We start from the raw sequence: 14,614 nt of genomic DNA, 5'->3' as shown, positions 1-14,614 counted from the left end.
TGTTGCACTGAGAGGTATAACGTGAGATTTGTTTACTGCAGGAAGAAGTAGGTAATTTTTAGACTCTCGTGTTTTTTTCCTCAAAAGCAATTTTGTTCAGAGATCCTCTCCTGGGGGGGGGAAACTGCTGCTGTGAGTTGTATCCTGAAGTTTCGACCTTTAGGATAGAATGTGGAATTTTATTATTTCCTTAAGGTATTATTGGGATCGTCGTTGTGTCTCAGTCTCTGCTCCCCTCGCTGCTTCAAGGCGGTTTCAACCTTCCCCGCTGATTTTTGAGAGGACTTCTCGCCAAAATATTCGTGTTTCCTCGGATTCCGGCGGCGTTTCGCTTTTCCTCCGTTTCTTTGTCGCTGGGTTTGCGATGACCGTGAAGCCGCGGTTCCCCAGCGGCTCTCGGCTGCCCTGAGGGAGGAGGATTTCCCCGCTCCGTCCCACACGCGATCCCGGGGCCTCCCCTGGTGCCGGCTGAGGGCAGCGCGGCCCCGCGGCTCCCGGTGCCGCTGATGAAGCCGGGCTCCTTAAGGCCGGGCGTTTCCCCGGGAGCTGCGCGGCGCTGAGGGATAAAGGAGAAGCGCCGGTGCCGCTCCCGGTGCCGCCCGGGCGGCTCCGCCCGCCGGGACCCGGATGGGCCCGTACGTGACGCGGGGCCGCGGCCGCTCCCCGGGGCCGGAGCGGAGCCGCAGCCGCGGGCGGGCGCCAGGTGAGCGCGGGGGTGGGCACAGCCGGCCCCGCTCCCCTCATCCCTCCCCTCATCCGCTCCGTCCCCGCCGGGGCTTTCCCCGCGCCCGGGGCTCCGCTACCGACCCGCGGCGGGTGAGGGAGCGGCGGGGAGGCCGCGGGGCTGGAGGGGTGAGGGGAGCGGAGCGGGGTTACCGCGGCCGGGGCCGGCGCCGCCGCTGTCAGGCTGGCACCCGGGCAAGGCGCCAGGTGAGAATTGACAGTTAATTATGCATTAGTTATTAATGAATTATTGGTTATTCGCCCGACTCTTGGCGTGCCCGCCGCCTGGGCTCGTGCTGCCCCGTGCGCCCGCTGTGGTGATGTGTCTGTGTGTGACGCCTGTCACAGCTGTCAGACGGCTCCAAGCTCTAAAAGCTGTGGAATTCTGCGTGAGAGGCAGTGCCAGGCACCAGGGAGTGCAGCCCCAGTGTCCTTTACCCACCGGGCGCTCCCAGTCCCCAGCCAGGTGTCCCTGCTGTCCTGCTCCTGCCTGGCAGGTCAGTGATGGAGAGTCCCATTCCACCCACCCATGCACCCTGTCTTTGCTGCGACAGTTGTGTTACACTGCCCTCTCATCATACCCTGTGATGTTGTCATGACTCAGATGCTGGGATTTTACAGTCCAGGATTCTCCAGGCCAATATATAACACAGTTTATGGCAGCTCAGAGATCCCAGCCCCTCTTCCAGGATGTTTCTTTGCTGTTCTGACACAGATTCATTGGAATTTACTGGATGTTGTCTTTTCCCTCTGTGTTCACAAACCTTTCAGTCATCTGTGTCTCTTGAAGCTGGTGATGCAGACACTGATGAATCAGGTCTCACTCCACCCCAGTTTCCCTTTAAAAAGGGGGAGCCTTCCAGCAATCCAGTTGTTATCTCTCAAAAAAAGCACATCACAAAGAATTACCTTTGAACAGGAGTTTGTGTGGGACTCCTGTGATGGGTTCGTACATCAGAACCTTGATGAAAAAGCCTTTGTCTCTATAACCATTTTGTCGTTCTTTGGTGGTGTGTAACTTTGTTGGGGTTTGTAACTTTGCCAACACTGGTACAACCTCAGAAGGCATTTAAGAAAAAGTGGTTTAAACCAATATGGAGAAGATGAGGGAACAGCAGAGCCTTGCAAAGCTTTTCTAAATCTTAGCATCAAGCCCAATTCAAGGGTTGCCGTCATTCATTCCCTGGAGAATGAAGCCAAACTGGCAGAGCCAGTGCAATTACTGAGCTTTCTTTGCTGTGTGTGGGACAATATCTGAGCTGTCCCCAACAAAGCTCCAGGAAGCAATCCCTGCTTTAAAATGACAGGTGGAAGGACTGGAAGGAGAGACGGATGCAGCTGATTTGTGGTTCAATTATTTTGATTTAATGATGATTTTGTTTATTGGTGGTGTTTTCCCATTAACTATCTGTTGACCTAGACTAGATGTATTTGAAAGTGAAATGGGAGCATTTGCTTAGTTCAAATAAATAAATTCTGCAAATTTAATGAGAGATTTAACAAAGGGATGGGATGTTCCTGTACATAGTTAAAAATAATCATTGCATGTGCTTTTAGTGCAAAGAAAAGGATCATCCCAGGTTTGGGTGGGGCTTGGAACAACCTGATCTGTGGACATGGCAGGGGGTGGAACTGGATGATCCTTAAGGTCCAGTTCAACCCAAACGATTCTGGGATTCAGATGGAAGTGTTTTCTTCATGAAATGCAGTGATTAACTTCAGGTTTCCTTTCAGGAGGACTCTGCTCCTGTCAGCACAGCTCTGTTTCACTGCTCCCTGGGTGAACAGGTGAAACCAGCCTAGAGAGGGACTTCACTCGCCTTTTAATGAACGTCAGAAAACAGGTTCAACTCGTCAGTCATTGATCATTTTATTGCCACTAAGCTTGTTCTCCAAATCCTGCTCTCATCATGTTCTGCTGAACCTCTTTATTGAGGGGTTGTTTGGTGTGGATGTTCCAATGGCACAGAAGGTTGGTACTCCTGAGCAGAACATGATTAACGCTGTCTCATGGCTTTTTTTTCTTAAACCTTGGTGTCATATTGAAGGAGATTATGAAAGAGGGAGAAAAATCCCTTTTTCTCAGGCCTCTAGCACTGTTAGGAAAGAGGCCCTTTTTGGTGCAGTGCCAAATGGATGAACTTACCCCCAAAACCCATTCTGTGGTCAATAATGCTGATATATTTAATGGAGTGAAGGTTGTTTATTCCCGCTGCACTCCAGTTAAGTGAAATCTATAGGACATCCTTGAAAACTGCAGACAAAGAACACATTTTTTGGTAAATGTTGTGTTCTTTTGAGTATTCTAAAGAGAACTAGAAATAGCGGCCAAAGCACTGGTGTCAGGTGGCTGCTTTATAAATAATACATTCACAGTAAATACAGGCTCACCCTCAGTTTTTGACTGTGAATCTTATAAATGCTGTTCTGCAAGCTCTTTCTGGCTCATAATTTGATTACCTCCTTAAAGGAATCCCTAGCAAAATAATCTTTCATTTACGCTGTGTAGGTTCTTTCTCTGTGAGGCATAGTTGAGTTGTTTGGATAATTGATGATGTCAGAATGAACATTGTTTTAGGACAAACATTAAAATTGTTAATAGGGTGTGGCCCTTCAGAAGCACTTCCATCCTTATTTATCTGCCTGTGCATTGCACTGGGGTGGAAAAATGATCATGAACTGTAGAGAAGAGAGATGGAATCCCTCTCTGAGCTGAGCCAACCCTCTCAATGAGCTGCAGCTTAAACAAAAATATTTGGAACTTCACAGTAGCGACTTGCCTATGTTTATTAGGATGTTAAACAGGATCTAGAATTCTCTGAATTTGGGGGGAAGAAGGCTGTGGGCACTCCCACAGAATGTGAAGGTTTTGGTCTGATCAGGTCTCTATAAGGCACCTGTCCGGCTCAGGAGCATCCCAGGTGTGTCAGGATTCACTCTGAACTCAATATTTCCTGCAAGAGCTGAGATCTAACAGTGTGCACAGTGACTGCTAGCAGAATTATTATTTAAAAATGTTATGTCATTTTTTTTTCTTGCTGATTTTGAGGGGAAGCATCCTTTAGTTAATAAACGAATGTCCCAGATGTGCTCGTGCAAATAATCCTCCTCTTTCTGTATTTGCTAGTGATTTGAGAGAAGGTTTGGGGGTAGATAGAGCCTCTGGTAGCGGAATGTCTTTGTTAGGGAGTTGTGATGCTGCTGGAGACATCCTGGGAGCAGGGGTTTTACATAATGCAGTGTGAGGAGAGCGGCGGGGTTTCTCTTTGCTACTCTGCTCTTTCAGTTGTTATTTCTATCGTGCAGTTTGTCAGTGCATCCCATTCTCCTGTTGAGGATGGACTGAGAAGCTGTTAAATTCAATTGCTAATTAGCAGCGTAGTTAAATACTCGTGTCTCGTGCGTGGCGTGATGCGGTGCGGCGGGCGGGGAAACGCCTGCTTCCCCCGGCTGGTGAGAAATCCCGCTTTTCCCATTTCCCAGGGAATTCCAGAGCCCGGCCGAGCCCTGCCCGTGCCCGCCGAAGGCGACGGCCGGGGCCGGGTGTCGCCGATGTGGCAGGGACGCGTCCCCGCATCCCGCCCCTGGCAGGGCCGCGTTCCCGCGTCCCGCCCCTGGCGAGGGACAGGCTGGGACAGCGGCCACCCAAATTCTCCCAGCAAATGACATTTTCCCGCAAAGCCGCGCCGGAGCCAATCGCTCCCTGCACCGCGCCCCCAATGGACGCCGGGCTCTTCCCAGCCCCTGCCAGCGGCTCGGCGGCCGCAGGGCCTCGGAGCAGCCGTGCCAGCGGCGTTCCTGCCCGCAGCGCTCCCCCGGCGTGCTCGGCATCCCTGCTCCTCCTTTTTCCTGGAACAACGCCGCCGCTGGGAGCGCCCCGGTGCTCGCGGTGATTCGGGCAATTAATTCGGGTCTCCCTCCAGCACTGCCACGGCCTCCTACCCAGCAGAGCTGCTCCCCAGAGCCAGAGGGATGGTGGTAGTCACGGGGCAGAGCAAAGCCAGCGCCACCCCGGATGATGCCATGTCGAGCTCGGATGCGGAGGATGATTTCCAAGAGCCGGCCACTCCCACCGCCACCCAGGCGGGACAAGCGCTGCCTCTGCTGCCTCAGCAGGTAAGAGCTCACCTGGGATGGGGATGGCCGCGGCAGCACACGCTGCTCCGCTGCCGGAGAAGTCGGGATTTCCTTGTGGATACCCAGCTCGCTTAACGTGTCTGAATAAAACGAACTCTCTTGAATTTATCTGGGTAGCTCGGCAGCTTTGCTTACAAGTCCCAGCCAGGTTTGGGCTTGAGACATGCAATTAAGTGTTTGTTCTGGTACTTAAGGCATCCTAGGGTGTGACAGTAAGATTTGAGGCCTGATGTAAAGAAATACAGATTTTTTTTTTTTCAGTGTCTAGTGTAGGCTGGTTGTAAAGGAACCAGAAGGGTGCAAGTCCCAAGGTTAACCTGAGATTTCTTCCTTTTTTTTTTTTTCTCTTTCTGTGAAAGGGTTTTTGTTTTGTTCTTTCCTTTCCCCAAAAGAGCCAAGAGGAGTCATTAATATCTCAAATATCAGCTATTCCAGCTGAGCGATTTCTGCTGCTTCAGATTCCCCACTGAAATTAAACCACTCCCAAACCTGATTCCTCCCAGCATCCAAATTTTCACCCCTGTGGCAGCGGGGCAGGAACCACGCGTTTTTTTTTCCCCCCGGTGGCAATCTTCGAGCGCCTTTTGGAAGCTGTGCCCTTTGTCACCTGCAGAGGACGGGGGGCTCCTTTCTTGACGTCCCGGTTGCTTTTGCAGTTCCCAGAAGTTGTCCCGCTGAACGTGGGAGGGATGTTCTTCACCACCAGGCTGTCCACGCTGCGCAGGTACGAGGACACCATGCTGGCTGCCATGTTCAGCGGCAGGCACTACATCCCCACAGACGCCGAGGGCAGGTACTTCATCGACAGGGACGGCACCTACTTCGGGTACGTGCGCGCCCGCAGCGCAAGCTCGCTGAAAACTTATTTTTAAGCTTATTTTTAACAGGTTGTTTTGGGTTTTTTTTCCTTATTGAATCATATCTGTGCAGCATTTAACGTTAACGCGCCTTCAAAGCGTCGCAGGAGGAGTAACGGCAGTTAAAAATTTAGTTGGTTGTGCAAAGGGAAAGGGAAAACAAGAAATGCTTTGGGTTTGGGCATTGTCTCCCGTAGAGTATCTCCTGTCGAGGTATCCAGTTGTTTTGATGGTTTAAAGAAGTGTTTGGGGTTTCTTTGCGTAGGAAACTCCTTTGCACGACGCTGGGTTTTAATTGATATTCAGTACCTGTAAAGAAGAGGGAGTTGAAGGAGTTTCAACTCTGTAAGAATCTAGGATTCCTACACAGCTGAAAGTATGATGTTTTCAACCTTTAGACAGGATATAACTGCTAAAAAAAAAAAAGCACAAGCCTTTAAAGACTTTCTAAATTATTTTTGTTGGTAGTGCCATATTCTTTCATCTCCAGGATTTCTTCCTGAATGCTCAGCTATTATTTTATTTTAATTAAACTAACCATGGCTGTTTGAATTGGGGTAAGATTGCTAAAAAAAAAGGTTCAGGTCTTTGCCCAAAGCACACATTGCAATTTATGCCAAATTTCTTGTTGTTCCTCTTTAGACATTTCCTTATTGTCTTCAACAGAAAACATTGGATTATTTTCAAAGCACTTTTGGATTGTACCATAATCTGGGACAGAGATAGATTGAGCCACTGTGTTTATTCTGAAATAATTGTGTCTTTACATGAGGTAATTGTTGGAAAACCAATTAATTGGTGATGTTATCAACCTCAATCGAAAATAGAGCTGGAGCAGAGAGCCAGGTTAGCACGTGCTGTATTTGTTTGCATTCTAAGATTGCAGTAATGCTTCTTTATTTGATAAGGTTTTCATGGTTAACACTTATAAAGTGATTATTTTGTTTATTTGATAAGGGGTTTGTTGATTAATACTTCTAAAGCGATTTCTTTCCCTGTCGAAAGATCCTGTTGCTGAGCAGTGTTTCAGCAAGGAAATGTTCTCACTCTTCTAAAAAAATTCTGATTATTATTCTGTAAGTGGCCCTGATCTGGGAAGAGAAACCTCCTTTGCAGATGTCCCATCTATTCAGCTGGATCTGTGTGGAATAAAATGTCCATTAATACGATTCTCTGGGAAAATGCAAAAGTTTATTTTGTCCCAGAACTAAATTTGAAATGCAGTGACCACGATCTCTTTCCCATGAAACACTCTGGCCTCTTCTGTGTTATAAATGGTTTCCTCCACATTGAACGTTTGGTTTAAAATCCACTGATATTTTTTTTTCAAATGAGTTTTGGCATCAGCTGAGGCAAAACGTGAAATGATGGCTTGGAAACCTGAGCGTGGCAAAGGGTTTTACAAACAGATGTTGGGAATATGGCTCATTTATTTCAGTTACTGTCTCAACAGAGCAAACAATGAATATCTAGCGTTTCCTCTCCTCTCCCTCCTGCAGCACTTTTGGCAGAGATGCGTTTGTTAATGATATTTTTGCCCTTTTTTCTTTTTTTTAGAGACATACTAAACTTCCTACGATCTGGTGACCTGCCCCCCCGAGAGCGAGTGAGGTCAGTGTACAAGGAAGCTCAGTATTATTCCATAGGACCCTTGCTAGACAATCTAGAGGATATCCAGCCTCTTAAAGGAGAAAAAGTTAGACAAGCTTTCCTGGGCCTAATGCCATATTACAAAGGTAAATAATCAAAGTAGCACCGACTCTTTCTTCTAGTGGGATTCCAGTGTTAAACCTCGTGCTTTAGTCTGCTCTCAGCTCCCAAACTGACCCCGTTGCTGATGGGAAGTTTATTCTGTATTTTTCATGCTGTTGGGGTCTTTGAGGTCTCCACATCCTGCTGCATCCCAGGGTTTGGGTTTCTGTGCTTAAAAGGGACCAGTATTAGGCCATGATGTTATTAAATGAGAGGGTTTGTCTGCATTTGTTCTGTCAGGACTTGGAAGTGAATCAACTTGGCCTTGTAGTGAGGCCACATAACTTGGGCCTATAAAAAGGCCACCAAGTTCACCAGATAACCGAGATCGATTGGATTATTCTGTATTTTCCTACATGCCGAGAACAACTACAGCGCGACGTTTCACGCGGAACAGTCGCTTTTGATCTCTTCTCCTCGGTGGTTCCTTGGCGCCCTCAAGCCCCGTGTCTCTTTTTTTCAGACCACCTGGAGCGCATAATCGAGATCGCCAAGCTGCGGGCCACGCAGAGGAAGGCCAGGTTTGCCAAGCTGAAGGTGTGCGTGTTCAAGGAGGAGATGCCCATCACTCCCTACGAGTGCCCGCACTTCAACTCTCTGCGCTTCGAGCGCAGCGAGAGCGAGACCAAGCTCTTTGAGCACCACTGCGAGGTGGACGTGTCCTTCGGGCCCTGGGAGGCCGTGGCCGACGTCTACGACCTGCTGCACTGCATCGTCACCGACCTGTCGGCCCGCGGCATCACCGTGGACCACCAGTGCATCGGCGTGTGTGACAAGCACCTCATCAACCACTACTACTGCAAGCGCCCCATCTACGAGTTCAAGATCACCTGGTGGTGAGCTCCGCGGCCTGAGGAAAGGATGGAAGGACTCCCGGAGGAGAAACCTTCTTTCGAGGTGAGCTGGTGGTGAGTTGTGGCAGAGCGAAGGGTGGAAGGACTCCTAGAGGACAAATGTTCTTTCAAGATCTTGTGGCGGCTGAGCAAAGGATGGAAGGACTTCCAGAGGACAAATGTTCTTTTGAGATGGCCTGCTGGTGAGTTGTGGTGGCTGAGCAAAGGGTGGAAGGACTCCTAGAGGACAAATGTTCTTTCAAGAGCTTGTGGTGGCTTGAGCAAAGGGTGAAAGGACTCCTAGAGGACAAATGTTCTTTCAAGAGCTTGTGGTGGCTGAGCAAAGGGTGAAAGGACTCCTAGAGGACAAATGTTCTTTCAAGAGCTTGTGGTGTCTTGAGCAAAGGGTGAAAGGACTCCTAGAGGACAATGTTCTTTCAAGAGCTTGTGGTGGCTGAGCAAAGGGTGAAAGGACTCCTAGAGGACAAATGTTCTTTCGAGGTGACCTGGTGGAGAGTTGTGGCAGAGCAAAGGGATGAAAGCGCTCCTAGAGGACAGATGTTCTTTCCAGATGACCTGCTGGTGAGTTGTGGTGGCTGACTGAGGGGTGAGAGGACTCCTGGAGGACAAATGTTGGCAGCTGCGTTGCTGCTCGCGTTCCTTGGGATCAGCCTGCTGGCAGGGGTTGGGAAAAACCTCTGGAAACTTGAAAAACCAGCCTGAAATCGGACTGTTGGCTCAGGTACCTCAACGAGGCACAAAACAAAATCACCTCATGGAAAGGATGGAGGGGAGTGGCTGAACATCTGCCGAAAGGTGCCGCCAACCACGTGGCTTCAGGATGGAATTGCAGATTTTTCCTGGCATTTTTTGGGAATCTGGGGTGCTACTAAAGCTCACGTTACAGTTTTACCCTCTTAGAAGTGTTTTAGTTCCTCCTTCAGCTTTATAAAATTTGAGTCACACCCAGCACAAAGATTCTGGAATTGTCATTTTGATGTACTAGGTAATTAAAAAAAAAAAAAAAAAAGTATTCCCTATATATTATTAACTGTTGTCAGGGTTAAGCTGTGTTTCTTTTTTAATTATGAATCTACGTTGTGAATTATAATGTTAAACTTCAATTATTTCCGTTGTTATCAAAAGGAATAGCAGATCTGGAATATATTCCTTAATGCTTTTAGGAATAATAACTGTTTATGGAAGACTTGTGCCTGTTTTTAGCCTTAGAAATTCTAAATGTTTACAATATCTACAAAAAAAAAAAGCTCTTTAGTATCAGGTCAGTCACAAAGGCTTTTGGTAAATGAGAAAACCCTGTCTGTATGTTCCTATTCGCAGTAGTAAGAGGAATATTTCATGTGTATTATTTTATTACTGACTCTTTTTACATTCTGTGATATTAAACTTTATTTTAGACTTAAAGTCAGATGATATTAGGACAAGTGCTTCCTTCACCTCACCTTTTTCAGACAATTAAATCTGAATTTTACCCTTCTTGTTGACCCTTCTTGGTGTCGTAGAAGGAAAAGCAAAATTCAAACATCATATTCAGATACTTCTGCACTCTAAAGCAGGAGGAAATTTCTTTTCATGCTGGAAGAGGCAGCCACTGCAGAATCATATTTTTTTCAGAAAGTCATTTTTGTACTTCTGACACGAGCAAACACAGCCCCAATTTCACCTACTGAATTCAGCCCAAGACTGAGAGGGAGAACTGTCTGAAAATCTTGTTGTTTTGTGAGGTACAGAAAGCTCCAACCCGCTTGAAGGGGCTTCAAAATAATCTTAAAGAGAGAGAAAAATTAAATATTTACATCCTGCATTCCACTGGATTAATTAACCCAAGAATATTGCTTAATTAAACCTCAGACCGAAATTCTTAAGAACCATTAATGACAGCGATCAAAATTCTCAGTTTTCTGAGGCAATTTTTAGAATAACTCCAAGAAGTTCAGGATCAAATTGTCATGCAAAAAAAGAGACTTTTTTTTTTTTTTTTTTTTTTTTTTGCCTTGTCACCCTTTTAGATATTTAATTTAGGCATGAAATTGTCTCTCTGAGGTGGGTGTCTCCTTACTGATCTCTGCAATCCTTGGCACAGGATCATTGTCAAGTGCTGAGCTTCAAGGGCAGAGAGAAATTTGAATAGAGGGAGTTCTGCACATTTGGATCTAAATTTAAGTTTGTTTCAATTGCTGCCTGAAATAATGGCCTTGGGGGTTACGGGTTCTTGGAGTCGTGGTTGGCAACCCAAAATTAGGAGTTAAACTGAGATTAAAGTTTCCCTGCAAGCAGAGGAAGTTTTGCTTGGTTTCTTTGCTGCCTTCATTCTTTCTTTCTTTTCCAAGGGATCTTAACTCCAAACCGTGATTTCTTATAAAATTAAATAACATCTTAAAGCTGAGCCTTACAAAGTTTTGGCTGCTTGTGCACTGCAGTTCAGGATTTTCAGATATTTAAGTTTCAGAATTAGAGTTATTTACAATTTCAGATTTACAATATTCAGATTACAGTGAGAGTTGCAGTTTTGCTGGAATTTTTAGTGGTTTTTTTTTTTACCACTTCCCATAAATGTATTCACAGAATATTCTGGTTGGAATTGCAGCACTCCCTGCAGAAATGGATCGCAATTTGATTTTCACAGTGTGTTTTCTGGTCTGGCTTTAGGAATTTCCCTGCTGTTGTTCAGGAGGAGCTGCGATGACAAAATGCCCGTTTCAGTCATTTTTGTTACTCCTGCGCTGGGATTTTGTAACTTTTTCTTGTTCATTAAATAATTAAGGAAGGCAACCCAACCAAAAAGAAAGAATGAAAATCTTGGTCTGTATCAGCTGTGTCTAAATCAAAGTTCTCATCCTCCTGAAGACATTAAGTGCAATACTGGAAAGGAAAACATGAATTTAAGCCCACGAGCTTTAATTTAGTGCTGGGATTTGTGATTCGTTCAGGTTAACAGTGTTTTAATTGTTCCAAGCAGTCTTTGTTTACAAGGATTTAGCTGCTCTTTGCCCAACCTGTGCTCATTTTCTGGCAGAAGCAGAAGAACTGTGCAGGTGGATGGCAGGGGAGTGTAATCGAAAAACTGGGTCGTATAACGTGATTGATTCTCTTTTCTGGGCCTGGAGCTTTGAAATTCTGCATTTGCAACAAAAAAATGGGAGCAGCTGATCTACTAAACCCATGTTGGAGAGGCTTTTTGTATAGAATTGTATCATTAAAATATGGAATACTGATTGATTTTTTTTTTCCTCTAGGACTTTTCTTTAGATCTGGATAGGCCAGAGTTTTGCTAATACATATTTTTCTGTGCTCCCTTAGCTTTTTTAACAACTTTTTTATCTCCAAAGCCGCTTTCCCACCCTCACACTCCCAAATCCCTGTGTTTGTGAGCAGTAAATTGTCCCCTGTCCATTTGAATGTTGGAGGAATGGTGGGACAGTTGGGGGATATTTACTTTAAATCAGAATTGTTAACTATTTTTTACATTGCTGTGTGTGAACAAAAACATGAGCAGCTTTTTTAACATTCCTTTTCTATCCATTGTGGAGCGGTTTTTAACAGGGAACAAACAAAGGGAGGTTTGATATGAAGTGAGTTGGCCAATTCCACGGCACATGAAATGTTTCTGCATCTGTTTTGTGTTTGTGAAACAGGAAGGGAAAAAAAACCCCAGGAAAATGAAAAAAGGGAAAATAGGCAAAAGGAGAAGAATCCTTTATGAAGCACTCAAAAATGACATGAAAAGGTGTTTATGTACAGCAGCCACTGGCTGCTGAGCTCAAGAATTAAAGAAAAAATAAATCTAAAAATAACTTCTGGACCTGGTGTAGCTTTTAAACTTGAATACCCAATATTCTGCACAGGAATCTGAAATATTCCTTGCTGCACTTCCATCCTCCTCAGAGGAAAGTGAAGGTGCTGCCAGATTTGATCTGGGAAACCTTTGTGCCATAAGCAGATCCTCTGTGGTCCTTGTGGTGCGTGTGCTGGATTTTTAAATTTTGTTTTTATTTTAACCTATAATGAGGGATAAGTTTCTGCATCATTGAGGGTGTGAGTTCTTTTTTTCTTTTTGGAATCACTTCAGGTTTAGTTACCTTAAACAAAAGCAGTAAATTATTGCAGCAGGAATTTCTGCATCACCCCCTTTTGAGAGGTTTTTTTTTGTTTTTTTTTTTTTTTTTTTTTTTAGTTTTAGGAATTCTGCTTGGGAGACACTTCATGATGTAATATATGCAAATATATTTGAATTTGTTAATGCGAATATTTTTGAAATTTTGTTGTTAGCTGTGTAATATTCTTCCCTGAATGTGGCAAGCACGATAAGGGTTGAGTTAAACACTGCTTTTGTGATAAGCCAGCTCATGCCTCAGGTATCTCCTGCCCTCATTTGGAAAACCACCCATCCCAAAGCCTAAGGTAACAGGAGAACCTGGAATCTCCCTTGGCTCCTTCATCCACGCCAGGCTCCATTCTTGGAGACAAAGTGCTCACAGGGTCTGGCTCACAGGTCCTTGAAGGCAAAACTCAAACACTTCTCTGGAGGAATGAGCTGATTTGCAGAAGCACTTAAACCTGGCCTTTGAGGATTGTTAAAATTCCAGCAAACTGAAGGATGTGGAGGTTTTAAATTGCTTTGATAGCATTGTTAAGCCCCGGTGTGGGTATTTTAAATGGCTCTGATAGCCTTGTTAAGCCCTGATGTGGAAATTTTAAACTCATAGCTTTGTTAAGCCCTGATCTGCCCCGAGTTGGATGTTTTGTGATACAGAAGTTGGGCAATCCTTTTAGTCGAGCTTTTTGGTGTATCTGAGTTTTCCCAGTGAGCTGATTTCCAGTGTGTCCTGAGCAGTTTTTTGGAAATATGGGAATGGGAGGGAATTCATTCCCCAGGGATAATCCTCACCACCTCTAAAGGAAAACTTTGAGCTCCTGATCCCCACACCCCCATTTGTCAGTGCAGGAGGAGATGAGGTGTCGGGGCTGAGCATTCCCACTTAATGACTCCAACTGGAACCCCAGTGGTCCTCAGCCCCTTCTTTAACCTTTCACAGCTACAATCCCATGGGCAGGAAATTTCTCTCTTCTCTGCTGCACCCTCAGATTTGTTTGCCAGGTGAATACTCAGCTTATTTTAAACTCATTATTGAGCTAATATTTTAATATTGCAGTATGGTGACAGTTGCTAAAGAACCTTATTTATAAAATCTCATTACTCTCAAAAATACCTGAATAAGTGGATTAAACTAACAGAGAACACAGTCACTTTAATTTCACTCTTCTGCTTTATTTTTTTTTTTTTCCTGATGTACAAACTCTTACTTCTTTTAAGGGCTTACATAGAAATATGTGTTCAGTTTAAGAAGTGTATTTTGGGAGATGCATGATCCCTCATCTCTTTTGTTTTTGTTGTGGGTTTGGTTTTGTTTTGTTTTTCCCCTAAAAGGCTAATTACTGATATAATTAAAGTTTTGTAACCTCCAGTCTTTCATTATCTTTCTGCAAATAAGCTGATTTGAGAGGATAATTCTGTTCTGTTATTATCTCCTGTATATAATTCTCTAACTGGAAGTCACTTTCCAGAACAGCGGTTCGTAGTCATTTTATTTACACAAGCTTAGTTATAAGTTTACCTCCACTTTCACTGTGACTTTTATAAATGGATTTTGTTTTGCTGAATTATAAATTGTATGTGTCTATGCATTGTAACCCGTAATGCCTTTGAAAATCCAGCCTGGATTCTAATGATCAGGGTTTGGAATTATCTCCAAATGTGTTTTGTTAATAATTATGTTGATGTATGATGTTCAATACTGTGAGTACTGCAGTGTATTATTTCCTAATACTTTTGACTTTTCAGTTCAAGTAATATATAGTCTGTATGTTTTTTATTTAAAACACATAGAAGAAAATGCGGATATAAAGGTTGTGTTGTGCAATAAAAGATTATGATACCGAAAACTGTTGGAATTCTGGCTCATCTGGTCTGCAGCCACTGCAGTGCTTTTCCTCACCTTCCCCGGGCTTTGAGTGTGCTTGGCCTGACTGCAAATGAAAATTCAAGACAGGAATCTCTGTCCCGGGCTGTTCTGATGGCATTTATTCGTTTATCATCACCTCCTGAGCAGGTGGCACTTGTGCAGTGTGTTCTGTCTGCTCGGGGCCACCGACCGGGATCAGATCATTCCAATGATTCCGATTCCGTCCTTCCCTCCCTACATTGCTGTGAGGGGACGCTCCCAGCAGCTGCCCCTGGTTCTGCGGTGCTCAAAAAGAACCTTTCTGCCTGTGTCGAGAAGAATTTCCCCT

At 45.0% G+C, this 14,614-nt stretch overlaps 1 protein-coding gene across 2 annotated transcripts; it reads left to right on the top strand.

Moving 5' to 3' along the window:
- The first annotated feature begins 638 nt into the window (after positions 1 to 638).
- KCTD7 (potassium channel tetramerization domain containing 7) lies at positions 639 to 12,446 on the top strand. Of its 2 annotated transcripts, none has more exons than XM_040082876.2 (6): positions 639 to 703; positions 2,458 to 2,567; positions 4,647 to 4,839; positions 5,517 to 5,686; positions 7,275 to 7,453; positions 7,933 to 12,446. In XM_040082876.2, exons 3-6 carry the CDS (start codon positions 4,696 to 4,698, stop codon positions 8,307 to 8,309), a joined length of 870 nt encoding a protein of 289 aa, XP_039938810.1. In that variant the 5' UTR covers positions 639 to 703; positions 2,458 to 2,567; positions 4,647 to 4,695; the 3' UTR covers positions 8,310 to 12,446. The 2 variants fall into 2 exon arrangements, with proteins under 2 accessions (XP_039938810.1, XP_039938809.1); XM_040082875.2 differs by having other exon boundaries at positions 2,458 to 2,695.
- The last annotated feature ends 2,168 nt before the right edge of the window (positions 12,447 to 14,614 follow it).

The sequence above is a fragment of the Hirundo rustica genome, chromosome 19 (assembly GCF_015227805.2).
Source record: "Hirundo rustica isolate bHirRus1 chromosome 19, bHirRus1.pri.v3, whole genome shotgun sequence".
Lineage (NCBI taxonomy): Eukaryota > Metazoa > Chordata > Aves > Passeriformes > Hirundinidae > Hirundo > Hirundo rustica.
Note: the sequence above shows the minus strand (reverse complement) of the source record. Positions and strands in the feature narration are given on the sequence as shown.

What these genes read in the sequence shown, in the direction of transcription:
- KCTD7 (XM_040082875.2), top strand. Translation starts at nt 2,676, where the DNA reads ATGTTCCAATGGCACAGAAG. An exon ending in ATGTTCCAATGGCACAGAAG is followed by an intron (nt 2,696 to 4,646) that starts GTTGGTACTCCT and finishes GTCTCCCTCCAG; the next exon opens with CACTGCCACGGCCTCCTACC. An exon ending in AGGGACGGCACCTACTTCGG is followed by an intron (nt 5,687 to 7,274) that starts GTACGTGCGCGC and finishes TCTTTTTTTTAG; the next exon opens with AGACATACTAAACTTCCTAC.